At 46.1% G+C, this 20,287-nt stretch overlaps 5 protein-coding genes across 9 annotated transcripts in view; all 5 read left to right on the top strand.

The window, feature by feature from the left end:
- The window catches only part of arhgap21a (Rho GTPase activating protein 21a), a 53,769-nt gene extending 50,398 nt beyond the window's left edge, over window positions 1–3,371 (top strand). For all 4 annotated transcript variants that reach the window (XM_068304639.1, XM_068304637.1, XM_068304638.1 and 1 more), the window contains 2 exons: window positions 31–62; window positions 710–3,371. In XM_068304639.1, the coding sequence (XP_068160740.1) occupies window positions 31–62; window positions 710–2,299 (1,622 nt within the window). In that variant the 3' untranslated portion in view covers window positions 2,300–3,371. The remainder of the gene's footprint in view (window positions 1–30; window positions 63–709) is intronic.
- A 923-nt stretch (window positions 3,372–4,294) lies between these two features.
- On the top strand, window positions 4,295–6,726 carry apodb (apolipoprotein Db). 2 transcript variants are annotated; one of them, XM_068304242.1, is made up of 4 exons: window positions 4,295–4,467; window positions 4,954–5,226; window positions 5,878–5,963; window positions 6,047–6,726. In XM_068304242.1, the coding sequence occupies exons 1-4, from the start codon at window positions 4,298–4,300 to the stop codon at window positions 6,277–6,279; spliced, it is 762 nt and encodes a 253-aa protein (XP_068160343.1). In that variant the 5' UTR covers window positions 4,295–4,297; the 3' UTR covers window positions 6,280–6,726. The 2 variants fall into 2 exon arrangements, with proteins under 2 accessions (XP_068160343.1, XP_068160344.1); XM_068304243.1 differs by having other exon boundaries at window positions 4,353–4,467; window positions 4,926–5,226; window positions 6,047–6,724.
- Window positions 6,727–6,945: 219 nt separating this feature from the next.
- On the top strand, window positions 6,946–8,476 carry otos (otospiralin). Its single transcript, XM_068304453.1, has 4 exons — window positions 6,946–7,028; window positions 7,188–7,246; window positions 7,629–7,652; window positions 7,878–8,476. The coding sequence occupies exons 2-4, from the start codon at window positions 7,189–7,191 to the stop codon at window positions 8,063–8,065; spliced, it is 270 nt and encodes an 89-aa protein (XP_068160554.1). The 5' UTR covers window positions 6,946–7,028; window position 7,188; the 3' UTR covers window positions 8,066–8,476.
- Window positions 8,477–8,728: 252 nt separating this feature from the next.
- cops9 (COP9 signalosome subunit 9) lies at window positions 8,729–11,393 on the top strand. The gene is made up of 3 exons (XM_068304454.1): window positions 8,729–8,896; window positions 9,542–9,614; window positions 11,175–11,393. Exons 1-3 carry the CDS (start codon window positions 8,834–8,836, stop codon window positions 11,210–11,212), a joined length of 174 nt encoding a protein of 57 aa, XP_068160555.1. The 5' UTR covers window positions 8,729–8,833; the 3' UTR covers window positions 11,213–11,393.
- Window positions 11,394–11,536: 143 nt separating this feature from the next.
- On the top strand, window positions 11,537–18,337 carry and1 (actinodin1). The gene is made up of 7 exons (XM_068304452.1): window positions 11,537–13,354; window positions 13,718–13,809; window positions 15,123–15,167; window positions 15,545–15,687; window positions 16,022–16,435; window positions 16,573–16,824; window positions 16,942–18,337. Exons 2-7 carry the CDS (start codon window positions 13,737–13,739, stop codon window positions 17,962–17,964), a joined length of 1,950 nt encoding a protein of 649 aa, XP_068160553.1. The 5' UTR covers window positions 11,537–13,354; window positions 13,718–13,736; the 3' UTR covers window positions 17,965–18,337.
- The last annotated feature ends 1,950 nt before the right edge of the window (window positions 18,338–20,287 follow it).

Here is a 20,287-nt window from a genome sequence, read left to right as displayed (position 1 = left end):
AACTTCTCTCTCTCTCTCTTCTACCAACAGATTCACCCACTAGTGACTCAGCTAAGTCAAAGGTGAGTGTGCATTTAAACGCCTCAGGCCGCTGGTAGTGTAGGATGACGGGAGGTAGGTGACAAAGGGGGGGGGGGCAGACTCCGCCTCCGATTGGGATCGGCAAATCAAATCAGCTTGAGCCAAAAAACAGCAACCGGGATGTTTTTTCTACTAAGAAATAAATTCAAGATGTGGTTTTTAAAAGGTGTGAGCAGCACAAAGGATGCTGAAAACCTCAGGATTGTGCGTCTGCTTTTTTTTTTTTTCACGAGGCAGAGTAATGTGGGTGATGTCATCAGCAGAAGTGTTTTTCATCACTGCGCTGCTGTTTGGCTGCATTCCTTCAGCTTTTCACACCGGAGCTGAGACTCCTGCAGGAATGTTTGACTCTGTGTTTGCTTCTGCTCCTCCTGCTTCTGCTTTAAGGCTGGCATGGAAACAGTTTGCTCCTTGTTTTATGATGAGACGCCTCCTAATGTTTCCTCCCTGTGCTCCTTCTCTGGTTTGCTGTGCTTCGCAGGAGCAGCTGGAGTTCAGGTTTAAGTTTCCAGACAGGGGCGAAAGGTTTCTGTGCTCTCTGATGTGTTCAATCTGGATTGTCGGAATTGAAAACATTCATTATGCTCCTTCCTTGTCTCCTCTCTCCTCGTCTTTCTCCCCCCTACAGGGTTCCTGGGGCTCCGGGAGGGACCGAGAGCTCCTAGTCTCCTCCATCTTTGCTGCAGCCAGCCGCAAAAGAAAGAAGTCGAAGGAGAAACCGCTGCCTAGCAGCTCAGACGACGATCTGGATGCCGTGTTTCCCAAGAAGGAGATCCCCGGCCTGAGGCTGAACCACCACGGCCTCCAGGCGGAGGAGCGGGGCGAGGCTCGTCCCACCCCCGATGGGAAGCAACCCCCAAGAGCAGAGGAGAGGAACGAGAACGGGAGAGGAGTGGAGCTCACGCCTAAAGCAAAGAAAGAGCACAGGAACTCCCTCATCCTGAAGGAGAAGACTCCCCCCAGACACCCCTCGCCATCCGCCTCCCCAAATATCTACCAAACGGCTCCCCAGGGGAAATGCTCCCTGTCTGAACCCCCGTCCCAGATGGATGAAAACACCTCCGACCTCGGGACTATGAGCTCCGGAGCGTCGGTGCCGCGATCCAGACCGAAGAAGTGGAGCGCCGGAGCGCTGGTGGATCTTCCTGCGGGCGTGGGGGCGGGATTAGGGGCGTCGGCCGGCGCCGAGGTGAGCTCCATCACGTCCGACTACTCCACCAACTCCTCCCTCACCTTCCTGACCGGGGCGGAGTCCAGCGCGCTCAGCCCAGAGCTGCAGGGCGGCGAGGAGGCGGACGACGAGCGCAGCGAGCTCGTCAGCGAGGGGCGACCCATGGAGACGGACAGCGAGAGCGACTTCCCCGTTTTCGCCCCCGGCGGAGGCAGCAGCCAGTCCACTCCCTGTCCGGGGCAGAATCCTGAAAAGAGCGAAGCGTGCGGCGCCGAGGGGAACGCTACGCCGAAACTGGAAACCCGCCGCCTTTTCCCGACTCACAAGATGATCGAGTGCGACACGCTGTCCCGACGGTGGTCCCTGAGACAGAAAACCGACAGCGAGTCGTCGGCCGAGGCCGGCGGCGGCGGGAGTGGGGAGCGCGGCGAGGCGAGAGCGGAGGCTTCGACGCGTCTGTCTCGCGTCCTGGAGGTGATGAAAAAAGGGCGGTCCAGCAGCAGCCTCAGCTCGTCGTCACGCAGCGAATCGGAGCGCTCCGAACCGGCCTGGCACCTCAAGATCACAGAACGACTTAAATTCAGGTTGCGCTCGTCCGCCGACGACATGTTTACCCAGAAGTCCCGAACACCGGACGCCCGCGGGAAGAAGAAAGGCATCCGCCGCCGCCACACCATGGGCGGGCAGAGGGACTTTGCGGAGCTGGCCGTCATCAGCGACTGGAGGGAGCAGGGCGGCGTGGACCGGACCGCCGAACTCTCCGCCCTGGACCGCCTCAAGCCCCGATGCTCGTCTCAGGACTTCTCCATCCGCGACTGGATCGCAAGAGAGCGCTGCAGAGGCTCCGACTCCAGCGTGGAGGTGGCGCCCAAGGCCGTGCCTGAGGACGACGCCCAGGATGCCCCGCCTCCACCCCCGGGAGCCCAGGAGCACGTCAACGGCGCCGGGCCGCAGGGCAAAAACAGAAGCAGCGTCGGCGCCGACGCTCACCCTCACAAACTGACCGGAGCACAAGTGGTCCGCTCGCGGTTCTACCAGTATCTGTGAAACGTCTGAGAGTGAATGTGGAAACCAACGCGAAGGGTTAATGCACAATATTTTTTCTACAAACATACTTCCTGTATCTACTGTACATACTGTGTATAGGCTCACGCCGCCGTTACTGGAATAATGCTGAAGAGATGTTTATAACCCCCCCTCCCCAGACGGGGACGGACTTCCTCCTGCGAAATCTGACGTCGCTGTTGATGGGCGGGGCTTGAGCGGGGGACACGAGTGGATTGGCAGCACTGAAAGGGTGGAGGTGATTATTATGAATGAAGAATGCAAGAGGAAGGCTTTTTGTTTTCTTTAAAGGAGTAAATATGAAGAATGTATTTTACCCTCCTTTGGATTAACACTAGTTGTGACATTATTGTCATTTTTAAAAAAATAATAAAACGGTATGTATGTGTTTTATTTTCGGCCTGTACTTGAAGTATGCGGATGTAAACTGAGGGCTGCTTTCTGGGTGGGTGCTGTGGGAAGGTTGTGTTTTCACAGCACAGTCACAACAGCCAGATATTAGCTGGAGGATCGTCATAGTTTTATCAAATAAAGACTGGAAAAGAGACAAAAAAATGCTGACACTATAGTATGTAATGCTCGGTACAGTAGATTTTATTTCCAAACTCTTGTTGGGTTCTATGTTTTTACATGAGTGAAATGTTTTCATCTCAAAAAAAGAAAAAAGTGCCTCTTTGTTTTACCTTTTTTTTTTTTTTTAAAGCTGTTTTTACCAACGGTGGTCGCAGAAAAAACATTTTTCAAAGGTTTTTTAGGACAGAATAACCTCACAGGCATTCCAGAGATTCTTGTTTTGCGTTCTTTCCTGTTTTGTTTTGTTTTCTAGCTGCATCATTCAGACTTATGTCATTTTATCATCCCTCTCATTTTTTCTTTTTTTTAATTTTATTTTGGAGCGCAGTAAAATGCATGGGCTCTTAAAACATGAGAAACTTCTCTCTGAAACTGCATGAGACAATGTTTTCTGGACAGTGAACATCTCGCCTGTGTGCGGCAAAGCATAGGTGCAATACCCCCCCCTCATGAACACTGGAAATAAATAATGTTTATTAGACCCTTGAGTCTGTTTGGAGTTTTTATTTTATAACTGAGAGTTATTTCCTACATGAATCAGGAGATCAATAAATCCTGATTTTAGTGTTGTTAATTATTAATCACATTATGAACAGTTTTATTCTCTGTTATTTGAGGACATTGATTTCACTCAACAAACAATCAATACTTGTCTGATTGTTATCGATCAATTATAAATGATTTTCATCCTCAATGCCAGGATTCATCCTTGGAGAAATATTTAATCCCTCAACTAAAATTAAATCATTCAATTGAATTAAATACTTTAAGGCACATGTGCCAAACTCAAGGCCCGGGGGCCAAATCTGGCCCTCCACATCATTTTATGTGCCCCACAAGAGCATAAGAGGTCAGAGTGTCCAAAAAAGTCAAGTGTTTGGACCAAAGACTACATTTCCCATAATGCAGTAAGCCCAATTTAACTTTGACCAAAACGTTTGGAACACAAAGTTGACCTCATAACCTGACAAATTAAATTAATGTTATAATAGCAACAAGCAAACGTATTTTTACTGTAAAACTAATGTTTATAACTTTACATTTATTAGTTACATCTGGCCCCTTTGAGGCCAGTTGTTATAGTGATGTGGCCCTTGTTGAACATGAGTTTGACACAGAGGCTTTGACGTATAAAAATATAGAATAAGGCAGGGAAACAAAACACGTTACATTAATAAAATAAAACGTGACATTTTTAACTTTTAAAATAGTTTTTTTTTTAAAAAAGTTTTAAAGAATTTAAACTACAACATCCTGACCCTGCGGGGAAAATAAAACGTTTTGACACGTCATAGATTTAAAGTGATTTAAAATGCCAAATAAACACGATCTAAATAAAGCCTGAACGAAGCGCGTGTCGCTCCGGTCACAGCGTCTCCATTGTCTCGTGGCGGGAATGCGCGCGTGATGACAATCACTGTTAACCAGCTGCCTCGTGCTGCCGCTGGTGACGTCATGCGCACGTCTACGGAGCGCGAGTCAGTTCCAGTCAGGTCTGCGTGTGGAGAAGGTGAGCTGCAGCCCCCGCGCCTCCAGCGGACACCCCCACGCCTCCAGCGGACACCCCCACAGCTCAGGTGAGAGCCGGTGACGTCATTTAGATTTACGCTCGTTTCAAATTTTATTTTTATTGTCGTTATTTTTATTTTCTGTCATCATAAAATAGAATTTAACAATTAAAAGTTCTCCAATATTTGACAGGAAGTCCTGGTCTAACTTTTTTAAATATTATATTAAATAATAAATGTTATAAATGTTGTGTAAGGGGTTTTGTTTCTCAGAGACCTGTTGTGTGTGTGTGTGGGGGGGGGGGGTTGTTTTGTGTAGCTGTTATGTGAAACCTGAGGAACGGGTTGAGCCAACATTTGAGCCATAAAAGAAGACAAAAAAAATCAAGGCGTGAATGAAATGAGGATGGTGTTCACATGGGGGGGGGGTTGGAGACACCCAGCGACCAGGAAGGCGTTGGGTTTGATCACCAACAGATAGGCGTAGATCAATCCAACCACATCCTGGTTCTCCTTCCTGCCCTCAGGTCTTTTCCGTGACCTCCTTCATTCCAGCGTCTTTAACCTCCGCTGCCCTCCTGAGGCGGTGATGTCGGCCTACCTCCTCCTCTTCCTCTTCTTCCTCCTCCCCGTGGCGTCGGCTCAGACCTACCGCTGGGGCCCCTGCCCGACCCCCATGGTGCAGCCCAACTTCAACATCCAGCAGTACCTGGGGAGGTGGTACGAGATCGAGAAGCTGCCCACCTCCTTCGCCAGAGGGAAGTGCATCGAGGCGAACTACTTCTTCCGGCAGGACGGAACCGTCCGGATTCTCAACCAGCAGTTCTAGTGAGGATCCAGGGAATGTTGTTGTTGTTGTTGTTGTTGTTGTTGTTGTTGTTGCTTTGAGCATCACAGATTCGTCTCTAAAAGAACTCCATCAGGTCTGTTTGTTTTACATTTCCTGTTTACTTCTAGAGCACACATGTCAAACTCAAGGCCCCGGGGGGCCAAATGTGGCCCTCGGGAGCATAAAAAGTCGGAGTGCCCAAAAATAAATTAGTCAAAAATAAATAAATTGGACCAAAAACCACATTTTCCAAAATGTAGTAAGTAAGCCCATTTTAACTTTGACAAAAAAACACAGTTAATGTTCCAACTTGTGTTTTTATTTTCTTGGATAGTTTGATTTTTCAATAATGGAGTTCTGTGGGTTTAATAACCTGAAAAAAGAATTTATGTTTTAATAGAGCAACAAGCAAACATATAAATAAGTAATTTACAACTTATTCAACTTTCAAATTACTTATTTAATTTATAACTTGAATAATAAATTATTTAACATTACAGAGCAGTTACATTTATTTTACATTACATTAAGTTGCATTTAGTTACATTTATTAGTTACATCTGGCCCTCTCTGAACAACGGCCCCTGTTCTGGAGTGTAATTCTGTTGAATCGATGTGTTAAAATTCAGTTTCCTCTCTTTGTCTGTCAGTAAGGACAAAATCAGGAGAGCAGAGGGGACGGCGGTGATCCATGACCCCAGAAACCCCGCCCAGCTAGGGGTCAGCTTCTCCTACTGTAGGTCTTCTTCTTCCTCCTCCTCCTCTTTCTTCTTCTTTTACTTAAATTCTATCTTGCTAACGTGTTCCCATCTCTCCCAGTCACTCCCTACAGCACCTACTGGGTCCTGTCCACCGACTACACCACCCTGGCCGTGGTGTATTCCTGCACGGACATCCTCCACATCTTCCACGTGGAATTCGCGTGGATCCTCAGCCGGACCCGCTTCCCGCCTCCGCAATCCGTGCTGTACGCCAAACAGCTGCTGGTCAACGAAGGGATCGATCTGTCCCGCATGACGGCCACGGATCAGACGGGCTGCAAGGATACCTAGGGAACGACGGAGGATTCCAATCCGAAGGCTACACACTTCATCATCATCACTGACTAGTCCAAGTTTAAAAAAAATAGAAGGACAGTTTTAGGAATCACAACTAAATGATTTCAAGAAAATAAAACAGCATAATAATCGATTAATACTGTCTTATTGAATTGAAAGCAATTTGTATCATAAAAATTTGTAGTCTAGTAACTAAATTTTTCTCTTTTTAATCTATTTTATTTAAAATATGTTTTTATATTTCAGTTCTTTAGTCTCTGTAGGTTGAAGGATTAGAAACTTAAGAAACTTTAGAGAAACAGTGATTCTTGCTGGAGATTCCCGTTGTTCGTATTTTGTATTTTGATTTTCCAGAACCGGACACGTGTTAATTTGTGATGATGACAGAAACAGGACGTGAGTTCTGTGTATAATAAAGGTGTTTTCATGATGAATAAATTATTCGATTACTTGGTATTTATCAGATAAACAGTGAGTTAAGAAGATAAACTGACCTCCAGGGTTTGATCCATGAGATGTGAAATCTGCACCGACAAGGGGAAAAATGTGTGTGTGTGTGTATGTGTGTGTGTGTGTGTGTGTGTGTGTGTGTGTGTGTGTGTGTGTGTGTGTGTGTGTGTGTGTGTGTGTGTGTATGTGCGCGCCCACTGGCTCTTCCTCTATCGAGCCTCCTTCCTCTTCAGACACAGTCGACCTGTGGATGAACGGCAGCAACTCTGAGCGGCACCACAAACGATTTACAGGTAAACCGTCATTTTATTATCCTTATTTTAATATCTTTAAATGCCAATTTGTAATTTGTGATAAACTGCAGTGATAGCATTACTTTACTTTTTAGACAGTAGTCTCTAATTTATACAATGATCAATGGTGGATAAATCAAGAGTGTTTTCCTCCTTCAGGATGAAGACGTTGGTCTGCCTCAGTGTTCTCTGCCTTTTTGCCTTTTATCATCTGAGCGGTGAGTTTCTCTTCTTAATCTACAACATAGACTTTAGTGAAATACTTTGACAAGCAGTGATGAGTTAATACATTTTTCCAGTTAGTTGTGTGTGAGTCGGATATAATCTTCCAGACGTGAAGCTGCTGCTTCCACGGGAGAGCGTTAGTTTTTAGTGACAGCATGAATACACAAAGACGAGTCTGTCCGACGGCGGATTCTTCTTGCACTGGATTGTGGGTGTGTGTGAAATAGTCAGCAATAATATTTGGGGGAGGGAGCAGGTATCTGCGGTCTCCTGGGAGAAAAGCTGAGTTCCCTCAGTTGAATCCCGTCTTTGTATTTGGGAAGTCTCGGGATTCTTGGGAATGCTAATTTTCCTTCTCTCTTTCTGTCCTCACAGAGGCCAGAGTCATCCCAGAAGGAGGTACAGTATCAAAATAACACTTCTCCTACACATGCTTTCATATTTTGCTATAAAATACAGCAGGTAGATAGTTGTCCATGTATTATTTGTCCTAAAATAAACTTTTCCTGCCAGTATTTTACTTCTAGTTGCGATTTTTTTTGCAGGTTAAGCTCTTCCTGCTGGCTGGTTTTAGGCTCATTCAATCAATAAACCTCTTCATGCTTTTGCTTGTGTCTTCTTCAGTGCCGTACGACGAGCCGCCAGCGGTTCCCTACTGGCCCTACTCCACCTCCGACTTCTGGAACTACATTGAATACTTCAGATCCATCGGGGCCTACAACCACATCAACAACATGGCCCGCGCCTTTTTCGCCCATCAGCACCTCGGAGATACTCTGGGATATGAGACCAATGAGGGGCATGAACACTGAAAAGGGATCTGAGCAGATACTCAAAGGGAATAAGAATACTTTAAACTGAGAAATTAGGAAAAAACAAAAAAAACAATGAACACAGACAATGATTGAAGGAAAGATTTAAAGCTTGATAATGATAACGCTGTGTGAAGTACAGCCATAGAAAACAAATGTAGTTTAACTAGTGCTTAGATCTTTTGTAGAATGTAGACTGTTATGAAAATAAAACATTCTCATCAGATTTTGAAGTTTAAAGAATGAATTGTGTTTTCTAGTTACTTAAACATTTATTTACACTTGCTTTCTCTCTTTTAGTGAATCCTGAAGTGTCTTTCTAAGCCATGAATTTATGTATTTAAAATTGGGTTAACAAGAGACAAATAACATACTAACTTCACACGTCATAATAAAAATGTCATAAAAGAGTCATTTTAGACATACCTTATTTTGCTGCTTCATTTAAATTAATTTCTTTTTGCATTCTTATTTTAACATTAAAAAATATTTGGGGGTTTTTTTCCTCTCAATCAAATTGTAAAAAAGCTCCATGGTTACTCTTATTGTTGTTAAGATTTATTTCCTGAAATATTTAAAGATAAACGTAAATATTACCCTTTATTTCCGGTAGAGAAACGCCTCCAGGGCGGACCCTTTACGTGGAGCCCGTGGAGCTAGCCGGACACAATTTAGTGACGCACACGCTGGTTTTGTTTATGCTTGCAGAACAACTATCCCCGCAAGCCACGAATAATACACTTTAAAGTGCGTGGACTGGACGAAACAATGAAACCCGCTGTGGACGAGATGTTTCCTGAGGGAGCTGGACCTTACGTCGATCTGGACGAAGTCAGTTTTTAGATTACAACAAAAATACATTCTAAAAAAAAGAAAAAGAAAGAAAGCCGGCTAACTCTAGCTAGCTAGCGAAACAGTTCCGATAGTCGATATTTCTAAATGCGAACAGCAATAATAGCAATGATTTCATTTGATTCATTTTATTTTATTAATTCTTAAGATATTTGTATTCAAGTATATTATCCACCTCCCTAATTATGTAACATCCCAGCTGATATTGTGTAGCGCTATCTTATATTTGTTTATTGTTTGTTGTTAACCTGAGATGGAGTGATTATGACGGTCAGGCAAGTGACGCAGACTAAAAAAATATCCTAAATAAAAAATTATGTTACACAACTGAATTACTGTCTTCAAAATAGTTCTTTTAAAACTCCTGTAAATTTACTTCTTCTTTTTTTCTACCACCGACAAGAACAACTAGAACATTTCAGGTCAAGTTCAGGGTTTCCCAGCAGGGATCTGACACCAAGTCTCTCCTTATTATATAAGAGAAATAAAGTCACATTTTTTTTAAATGTAAATAATAACAAACAATAACAGACAAACAAAACCACTCGTTCAATCATCTGATGCAAAAGCTCATAATGTCCGTCCATTCTGGATTAAATCGGATGTACTGTTGTGTGTTGACAGGCAGGGGGCAGCAGCGGGCTGCTGATGGACCTGGCAGCCAATGAGAAAGCTGTTCACTCTGATTTCTTTAATGGTGAGTTGTTTTATGTCCACCCTTGGGTTGTTGGTTGTTTTTGTATTGTAGTGAAAATGACAGCTGGACTGTTATACAAGTCTTGGCCGTTAAAAGGGAATAAAAGAGACATCCTGTGATACATTTCACCCTCATTTCTGTCGAGATGGGAATCAAAATCAAAACCACACATAAAGAAGTTTAACAAGGAGAATCATTAATTTCATTGGAAGCAGGTTACGCTTCAACCGCACATTCTCCTCACTTTAGTCCCCCCCCCCAAAAAAACTCTGGTTTGCCTGTAAACACCGGTTTATGTGTGAGAGCAGGCGTTCACAGAGAAGAACCCAAAAAAAAATCACTGTCTTCATCTGTTTTCCGTCTTGCAGCCATCGACTAGGCAAAACCGATTTTTGGCTCGGCAGCACATGACCTGGAGAAAAAAAGAGCTGACTGTTAAAAATAAAAATAAAACGAGGTAAAGAGGAGGGCGTTAAAAGTGAGTTTATGGCTGCTGTCAGACTGAAACTCAGCGGGACACCTCGCCAGTCAGCTGCTTTAAACGCACACAGACCCTGTTGGGCTGCTAACTCTTCAAACTAGCTTTTAGCGAATTGTAGTGTGTAGAATGTGGCTCTAAAAGAGACTTATAGTGTGATATAAACCTATTGAGTCCCTATAGCTTTAAACACTCACCTAACGTGTGTATAGGAAGCATTTAGCACAATGACAGCTGTTGTTTCAGAGTGAATGAGGACACATCATGAAGTGGTCACTTAGACACGTCCCATTTCAAAGAGGCTTTGCCTTGAGATGGTCCCTGTAAACCCAGGCCCAGGGTGTCCGTCTGCTGATCTGATGGGACAATCTTGTTGAAAGGTCGGATAAACAGTCTGAGCAATTATCGAGACCGCATTGTAAAAACCAGGCACGCATAGGAAGACCCCGAATTTCCCGGTTGCAAATTTGCAAGGGGGATTTATGCGTCGCCGAAGGGCGAGCCGTTCCTGAAACCTCGGTTGCGGGTGAGACGGATCGGTTCCAGCATATGGGAAGTTCTTAGTCACGAAGTTTTAAACAACACGTAACCCTGATTGTGTAGGACGCAGGAAGTAGGTCGCTTGGGTTGTCACAAACTCCTGAGGACAGAGAGAGACGTCACACTTTTGCGACAGGTCACATGAATTCCCACGTCAGCGTGGGAGTGAAGTGTCATCTGTCTGTCAGCTGAGCATTTTGGGAAAACTCCCCTTTGATTACATGGAAGATAAAACTCACTTCCACAGGGAGAGCTCTCAACACACACGATGATGATGACGACGATGATGATGGCTGTGGTTAAAACTGGAGCGTTAAGGAATCACAGAGGGAGTTTTTAACAAGTTTGTTTTCAAACTTTTACAAACCAGTTGATTGAAATAACGATGAGCTCTGATCGGCGAAGGATTAAAAGGCGGTGCTGCCAGCTGTTTTCATGCTGTTATCGGTGTCCGTGTGGAGATTTGTGTCCTTTTATTTCTAACCCTTTGTCCCTTTGTCTCCTCTCCATCTTGTGTTTTTCCGTCTCTTCCATGCCGGCAGACTTTGAGGATCTGTTCGACGACGACGACCTGCAGTGACAGCAGCGTCTGACCGGCCGTGTGTTTCTATGTATATGTAGATAGAACCTGCAGTCAGAATTTTAATTTTCCTATCTCATTTGTACAGCCACCCCCTCCCCTTTCACACATGTCAGTCAGTACCACAGTGAATTAAAGTCTGTTTGCTTTTACAAAAATAACAATAAAAAAAAGAAAACGCTTCCTTGGTGGACCAGGTGTCTGTGAATTCTGAGAATCTCTCACATTCCAGCTCCAGAGAAAATTATGAGTATGGTTTTGGAGTCGTCGTGTTTGAATCTGCTCCACGCTGGATTGCAGGTTTGTGGGCTCTGAAAAACACCTGTTGGCAAATGTTAATTACACACGAGTTACAGTGTTAACATGACCACTAAACGCTCAGACGGGACACGACGGGACAGGAAAGGGGCCACGCAAAAATGTGGAAATGCTGACAAAATACGAGGCAAATAAAGGTTGAGATGCAGACGCGAGCTGTAAAACGATTTTCTGTAATTGAGGCGACGACTGGAGATGGAATCAGATTTAAAAAGTGAAAATGGGAAAGCTATGATTTAAAATGTCAAATATACTGACTGCATTTGCGTCCAATTTATCCACACAGCTTTTATTTTGACAAGGCTTCACACGAAATAAAATTGGATTTTAATGCAGTTTCACCAGATTGTTTTTGTTTTCATTTATATGAGGACATTTCCACTATTAATTGCATAAGTTGGACAAATTGGTGCATAAAAAATGCAGAATGCGAGGAACAAAGTGTTTGATGCTCAATATTTCCTTAGGGAGAACTCGCACTAAATATGCATCCCTCCTCGACGGCGAAATGAAACATCCTACCAGACAAAACCGGCTGCGTTTGTTGCTCGAAGAAATCTAAAATGAATGAAACGTTTGCAGGAAACAACAAAAAAAAAGAGAACCGTTGAGAGAATGTTGCGTAATCGTGACATCAGGAGCGTCGGTGAGGTCATCATCTGGGGTCGAGGCCCGACGGTCTCGGTTCATCCCGAAGGCGTCGGTCGAGGTCGGTCGGGTCGATCTAAATTAATCGTCTCCGTGTCGTCAAGTCAAAACAGGAAGTTTTCTTTAAACCGCCACCCCAACAGGGATGATATTTATTTGTTTTCCTTTATGCTGAAGTTGTAGCTCGAAGCAACAATATTAATTGTTGAGAAATGACATGCATACGTTAATTTAGTGACACCGGCTGGAGATTTGCATCCAACTTTTGTCTGCATAAAACGATGAAATGAAGTTTTATCTCAAGAAAAGAAAGAAAAACCTCCCCGGAATCTGTTTTGTTTTTTAACTTTTGAGACAGCTGAGCGTCATATAGCAGCGATCCAGTCAGATGTGCTGATGTTGCATCACTCATCACAGCTACGGGAGGCTTTTCCCGAGATCAAGCCTGTTCCTCCTCACCAGGCTGGCGTGCCTGAACAGTTAAAGCCAGGAGGAAACTGTAGATTAACAAATTCCTCATGTGTGGACCAGCTGTCTCTGGGTGTTCAGTTTAGACAGAAGCTGTGGTTTAAAAAGCTGCTTATGTGGCACCTCAGCTCCCCTTCATTATTTCCTGATGTTTTCCCACTCTTGTGTTTTCTGTCTTGTTTTTTTTTTTTTTACAGGGGAGTAAATCTGACACCCAAAAAATAAAAAGATCCCAAGTTTGATTTCTAACTAAACACGACTCGCCGTCATCATTAAGATTGTTCTGTTTTTAAAAACAAACACTTTTACCGATTTTTCCACGTCTCCATCTCCGCTTGGAACCCTCCCACCTTCTCTTCCTGCCTTTAATTACGGTGCCTCCGATTGGCTGAAACGTTCCGGGAGATCTATCCAATGGAGCCTCTCGTGGAGGTTGGCCCTTGACCCCCTCAGGTGGTCCCTGTCTATGTGTGTGTGTGTGTGTGTGTGTTGAGTGTTAATGAATGCTTGTTGCGTGTGTGTTTGGTTTAAAACCTGTGCCCGATCCCGTTGACAGGGCAGTGTGTCAGAAGTGCCGCTGGGAAAGGGTGCGCCGGGATCCTCCATCGCCCACTCAGATACCAAGATCGAGCGTGGATCGACTCGTCTGGCCTGCGAGGCGTCAATCGAATCCGAATCTTCATCCACGCACGGAGAAAACAGCAACAGGTAAGAGTCTACAACTTTACCGGGGGGCCTCAGTTTCGGCGGGGAAGCCTCCAGGTCAGAGGTCACCTCCAACCTGCAAAGGTCACTCCAGGAAACCCAGACCTCAGACCTGGGGAGGCTGCTATTAAAGCGATTTCCAAGTTTCACTTCGGGTAAATAAACAATTTAATGGGCTTTCGGTCCGAGAAGATTCCCCTCCCCCTACCCCCACTGCTGCTGTGAGAAGCTTTTTAATGAGCCGGCGCTTTCAGATCTTTCATTGGAGGCTACAGATTTATCTGTAGGTGACGGTGTCTGCTGTGAAACGGGGAGGCAGGAGCGTGAGATCTGTTTTTTAAATGTCGGTGCGTTTTGTGTCTGCAGGAGACGAGGAGGTGAAGTCATGGCTGGAAGGAGGAGAAGCTGCTTCTCCGGTGTGTTGGTGGCCGCGCTGGTGGCCGTGATGCTGCTGCCTGGTGAGTAGAAAGTGATGTAAGAACTCAGATACTTCGACTATCACATGGTTCTTATGGTGACGTGTACAATAAGCACAGATATCCAGATAAATCTAGTAAAACGTGGAAGAATCTCAAGTTTTTAAAATGTAAATTCATAAATTAGCTTGAATTTATTGGCGTAAAAGTCATCCTTCCTGTTCAAAGGTCGCGTTTTTTCTACTTTTCAACTTTCTTCGTAAATTTATTTGATTTATAGCTTTATAATCTGGATGTCAAGGTCAAAGGTTAATTGGACTTGGACGGGTGTCTGCCCCTATCAGTTCAGGGTCGCCCTCGCCGGCGCGATAATAATTTACGTCGCCCGTGGCGTTCATATTTCATGTATGACGCGTCAGCATGAAGACAGGTTGATGTTCTGCCACCTGTTTCCAGGTTTTCCTGGACAGGACTGGCATATTTAGAGGCAACCCCCCCCCCCTACTCAAAAGGTTTTAATTGCAAAGAGATGGTTAAGGGGGGGGGGTGAAGGAGGAGTTTCTTTCATCATTTCTGCTCCTGTTAAAAAATGAGTGCCTGTCAGCATCACCTCTTAAACTGCTGCCGTTTCCAGATGTGCCAGCCGTTATTTACAGGCTCGTAAAAAACAAATACATGGGATACGGCGTCGGTTAGGCCCCGCCCTCATCTCCTCCGGTCACCTTCACCTCCTCTCGTCTGATTTCTCCTCAAAGTCAAGCCCCTGCACGTCGGACCCTGGACACTCCATCAAACGTTATTAAAACTCCTGTTTTCCCCACTTCCGACACACATCCCATAATTCTGAATCATCCCCTCCGGATCTCCTTCCACTTATTCGTCATCCTCCTCTTCTTCCTCCTTCTCCTCTTCCTCTCTCCTGAAAGGAGTTAACACCTTTTCCCCGTGGAGATGAAAGAGACGTGCAGCAGAGCTGAATCTGCCATTTCCCTTGGCTGCATGTGGTCAAACGAAGCACCAACACACACCACGCGCGCACACACACACTCGTGCACACGCGCACACACACTCGTGCACACGCAGCTCTTTGACAACACAGCGTGAGGCTGGATGTTACAAGCTCACCTATAAAATCTACAAAGAGCTGCAGTCGCCAGCGCTTCAGGCGCTGCCAATTACCTCTGTCCCATTTAATGGAAAATATCTGCCTGTGCGTCGAGTCTTAATGTCATTTATTATCGCTAATGTTTTTAAAAAACACATGACGCTCCTGGAAAATGTTTCTTCTTAGGATTCGACGTCAACAACTTCTGAATTTCATGTCTGTTTTTGCGTCTTTTCTTGTCTTTTCGCAGCTTTTTCGTCTGCTGGACCGATTGCGCGAAAGGCCAAAGGACACGGTAAATGTGTGATTTTCTTTTTTCACCTTTTTAACAAACACAAGCATCGATGTTTGTTTCAGGAATATACCAGGAGTGAAAACCCAATAAAAGTTGCCGCAGGAGTCACTGAATGCAATTTTTCATTAAACAGCAACTAAAAAATTCATCACATTGCTTCAAGGTAGCCTCACACAAGTCTATTAACAATATCTAATGTGATATAATGACCAGTCAGGGGCTCAGCGATGCCTTACCCCCCAAAATATATCAAATTTGAGGCCTTGAATATTTCATTACTCCTTCAAGTCATGCATGAGTCCTTGAATTTGATGTCCGAGGGAGTTCAGAAGCCGCTGGATCAGCAGTGGCGTGTCTTTACTTTCTGGCGTCTGCAGGAGAGAGTATCAAGGAGAGGTCGGCCGCCGCCGAGTCGCACAGGAGGCTGATCCGCAACCGCCGCAACATCAGCTGGTACCAACAGCACTCCGACTTCTGGGGCTGGTACAAGTACTTCACCGACATCGGCAACCAGGAGGCAGTAAGTGCCCACAGCGGTCGTCTAAATCTAAATCTAGCTTTTAATCGAGTTAAAGTTGGTATTTTTCCCCTTTTCAGAAAGCTTAAACTATTAATCTGCAGAAAATGTGATACTGGAATGAGTTCTAATTTTAAATCGGGGCAGATGATCGCCTTTCAAACACAGAACAGCTGTTGTGTTTATTTCTAGGTTCTTATTAACGCTTCATCTAATATAGGGAATGGGTTTTTAATGCTTGGTGCTTTATTCAGCCCTGTGTAGTGTCTGCAGGTGTTTCTTAACCTCCACAATTGTGTTGAATCGCGTCGCCGGTAATCCCTCCCTCCCCCCACAGGTGCAGGAGATGGACCGCATCTACCTGACCTACCTCCAGAACAAGAACCGCGCCGAAGGGCAGCGATCCTACAAGGCCTACCTGAGGCACCTGGGGGATATTTACAAGTCATGTGCCGATTCTGACGACCCCAACTGCGTGGCTTCCTACACCACCAGACCCAAAGCCAAGCCAGAACCCCCCAAACCCGCACCGATAAAAACATGTGACCCCACCAAAGATGCCTACTGCTTGTACGCCGCTTTGGTCCAGGGTAAGAGTCCCTATCTGCCCCTGGTACTCCCGGCTGCCACCCCCGCTCCGGCACCAGTGAAGGCCCCCGCCCCGCTTTACGTTCGCTCTGCTGCTCCGGCCAAGGACCCCCAGTCGGGGTATTATTACTACTCTCCATCGGCAGCGCCTTTCCTTTCCAAGGTATGCTTACGTAAAATGTATTCATCCAATGGGGATCTGGGAATTCTGGGAAAGAATGACATCAAGATGACATCAGAGACGTTTCTCTGACCTCTAACGACACACAAACACCGATTGGTCCGTTGTTTTGCCCTCAGGAGGAGAAGGCGGAGCTGTTGCGTATCTGTTCCTCTGACGACGTGGAGTGTTTGCAGTACCACCTGAGGGCCGCCTACGGACACTCCCCCGCCGCCGGGCCCCTGCCGTCCTACGCCCACCTGGGGTGTGACCCCAAGAAAGACCCCACCTGTAAGCCCAAACTGGTGCAGAAAGCCCCCTCTGGTCATTACATACAGTACCCCAACTGTGACCCACGGGACCCCTTCTGCGCCTACACTGCCTCCCTTGTGGTACGTTTGTTTGTTTGTTTGTTTGTTTGTTTGTTTGTTTGTTTTCATTACCTCATTTGCATCTGCAACACAATTCCCGTGACTTACGATGTTTCTGCTGGGATTTTTTTCTTCCAGGCTCCCCGAGCCCCCAACCCCCCAACCGCAGCTCGCCCCGGATCCTGCAACCCTCTTTTTGACGAAGGTTGCAACCCGCTTACCGCCGTCAAATTTGCCACGCCACCCGACTCGTACAAACACGAGGAAAAGGAGGAGGCGGCCGCCCTCCGTGTCGCCCCTCCTGCCGCCGCCGAGCGTCACCACGACCCCTACGCCATGTTTAGGGACACCTACGCTAATGCTAACAGAGTTACCGATCCTTATGCTATGTACCGCCAGGCTAGCCCCCCATCTCCTCCCCCGGCGAGCGACCCCTACGCCATCCTTCGCAGATACAGGGGGCAAACCCACGGGAACGACCCCTACGCCCCACGCGTGGAAGCCCCTCAGGAGTCCAACCCCAACGATCCCTTCTCTGCCATCCGTGAGATGATGGCCGCCATGCATCGCCAGAGTCCCCCCACCCCCAGGCAGCAGTATCCGCTCACCAGCCCCACCTACGAAGAGCCCGCCCAGGAGGAGCATCACCCCCTGGGGCCCCCGGGTAAAACCAAAGAGGGCTACGACTGCTACATCGGGTACGATCGCGAATGCTACCCCGTGAAGCCCGCGGAGCCGCGCTCCGGAGTCCACCGCCGAGTACCCTACCCCGCCGAAGCCTACGAGCCCCACCTGAACACCGACGGCACCCGCAACGGGGTCATGGAGCCCGCCAACCCACACTGCGACCCCGAGTACGACCCCGACTGTCGCCTGCGTCGCTACGAGCCCGAGCAGACACAAGCCGAGACCCAAACCGAGCATTACGCAGAAGAAGACCGCCACCAGGGGGCGGCAGAGAGCGAGCAGCATCCAGAGCAGCAGGAACAGGACCAGTACGAGGCGGAGCCCTTCCAGAGCGGCCAGGAGGAGACTCACATGTCCTACCCGCCGGTCTCGCAGGGTCTGCCCAGCATCGAGGACATACTGAGGCGCTACGGAGACCACTTCCCCGAGCAGGACGACCACAGAGCCTACGCAGCCGACTACCGCAAGAAATGAACATGCCTCCACGCATGCCGATGGACATGAACACCGTCCCGTGTGTTCCTGTAGCTTAACCCCTGACCTCCTCATGCATTAAGCACCAAGTCCTACCTGGACTAGATACGGGACAAGAGAAGTCTGTGGACCCAGAGAGAACATGCACATACATCCACTCCACTTCCGGCAGCAAATTTTTTCCCCTCTGTCCTTGTTAAAAACTGTTGCTTTGGCCTTTTTGCTTTAGAGTTTTCCACCTCTTCCAACCACTCGAATGTGTAATGACGTATATAATAATGCTCCGCTTCGCTTCTGCATCTAGTCGTTTTTTTTGTATTTTGTTTGTTTGCTTTTCGTCAGTGATGGATTATGTTTAAAAAAAAAAAAGTTTTTTCTGATTTTGAATGTTCCAGTAAAAAGCTCTAGAAAGCTGTGTTTGCGTTTCTTTTTTTTTTTGTGGTTTCTAAAAAGTTGCCCGACATGAACCAACTGCAGTAGTGGGGAAGCTAACTAATATAGCACATAGTATATGAAAAGTTTAATACTTTGATTCAACTTTTAAATTAAAAACGTGTAATACCACGACAGACCTGTCTCACACTCAGAGGTGTTGGCATGGATATCAGACAAATGCTAGCATGCTAATGCTACATGCATAGGCACATGTAATATCCGAGTGATCATCATATTAGCTTGTTAGCAGGTAAAGTAGTACAAAAACTGATTGTATGTTTGTTATATTTATAAGGCTTGATCCTAAATCCTTTTTTTGACTCTAAACCCTAATTTCGAGTTAGGGTTAAAAAGCATCAAAGGGTCTTTTCTGTCCGTCTGCCTTTGCTTCACCAGCCTCTTACTTAATCTTTTGCCCCGCTGGTTGAGTCCAGCTCTAAAGACGGACATCCTGAAGTCGGGTCGCGGCTCAGAGGCTTGACTTTATTGATCCGACGGCTTTCAGACGCATTAACAGCAGCAGCCGTTCAGACGTCCGGAGGGAACCTCTGGCAGCGCAGAACCTCATCACAGTTATCCTCACTGTGGACTCTCCTAGAAAGACCTCCAAAAACAATGATGTCATTAGATGTTGCTTGGCTGTAGCACTTGAGCTCATTTGGCGCATTAAATGTATGGTTTGGTGGAGGATAAGGAAAACTGTGTAGATGTAGATATACAGTATGCTGGACATCAGGCAAGTTTTGATTCAAACATCCAGAGTTTAGTGTCGTCTAGAGGTGATCAGACACACCTTGTCGCATCCAAAAGGGTGACAAACTCATTTCAATTTTGCTAAACTTTAAGCCAGAACAAGGAGCTGTCTGTTCTTTAGATTATTACTGTTTTCCTTTTTTTACCCACAGAGTTAAGTAATCAAATTACACCAGGCTGGCTTTTAGGGAAGACAAGAAGCAGGTTGCGTTCCATTATCTCCGATTGCGGTTGTTGGGGTCTGAAAATGCCAACCTAATCTTTGAGGAATCTCCAAAATGTCTAACCTGACCTTCTAAAGAAACTAAAGATAAGTTGGAAATTAACTCAAAGTTCTGTAACTTTTCGTCAGCGTTTCTATAAACTTTATTCACCGTGTGTTTGGAGAGCCGATTACCCAGACATCCATTGTGTTTCGCATGAACTTTTGTTGGCCTTTGGGCTCTTCACCTGGGTGGATTTGTGAAAACTGAAAAGCCCATCCACCCAGACGAGACCTTGACCCTGATCCTGAAGCGGAGTACCGGACCCTTTGGAACCTAACAAACACAGGAAACAACAAATGTGCGACTGCTTTCAGTCCGCCCTCAGGCTTTCTGCAGCTTCACAGCTCAGGAGGAGGAAGAGCGACGGAGGGAGTCGGGATTCTTGCGCTACTTTATTGGCTTTTCCCTCCATTAGCGCAAATTGTCTCCACCTGAGCAGAGGAGAGAACGCACAGACAATCAGATGCAGGAACCGTCAGACCAACGGGGGGAAAAAATCCATTTAGTAGGTGACATTTCTTTTCAATCGTTCCAGATTTCATCAATAATAGTCTTGTTTTATGAGGAGGCTCCATTCGTTGCCTGCTAGCAGCTGTAGGCTAACATTGGGATGGACATTCTGAAAGGGTTAAAGTCAGAAGAGGTTCCACAGAATAACAACCCACTGTTTTATAATTTTAGAACAAAGAATCCGACCCAACCTGAGAAAGTTCACCAAGGAGAAAGTTCAAATCTTTAATAGTCGACACGGGTTCGTCACAAGATTAGCCAGAAGACAAGACGTCGTTGTGCTGCATGTTTACATGTCATAACAACATATGACCTGATATGAATCCGTCCTCAGCTTCATCACCTCATCCGACATCTGC

This window comes from Antennarius striatus, chromosome 20, assembly GCF_040054535.1.
Source record: "Antennarius striatus isolate MH-2024 chromosome 20, ASM4005453v1, whole genome shotgun sequence".
NCBI classification, from domain to species: Eukaryota; Metazoa; Chordata; class Actinopteri; order Lophiiformes; family Antennariidae; genus Antennarius; species Antennarius striatus.
Note: the sequence above shows the minus strand (reverse complement) of the source record. Positions and strands in the feature narration are given on the sequence as shown.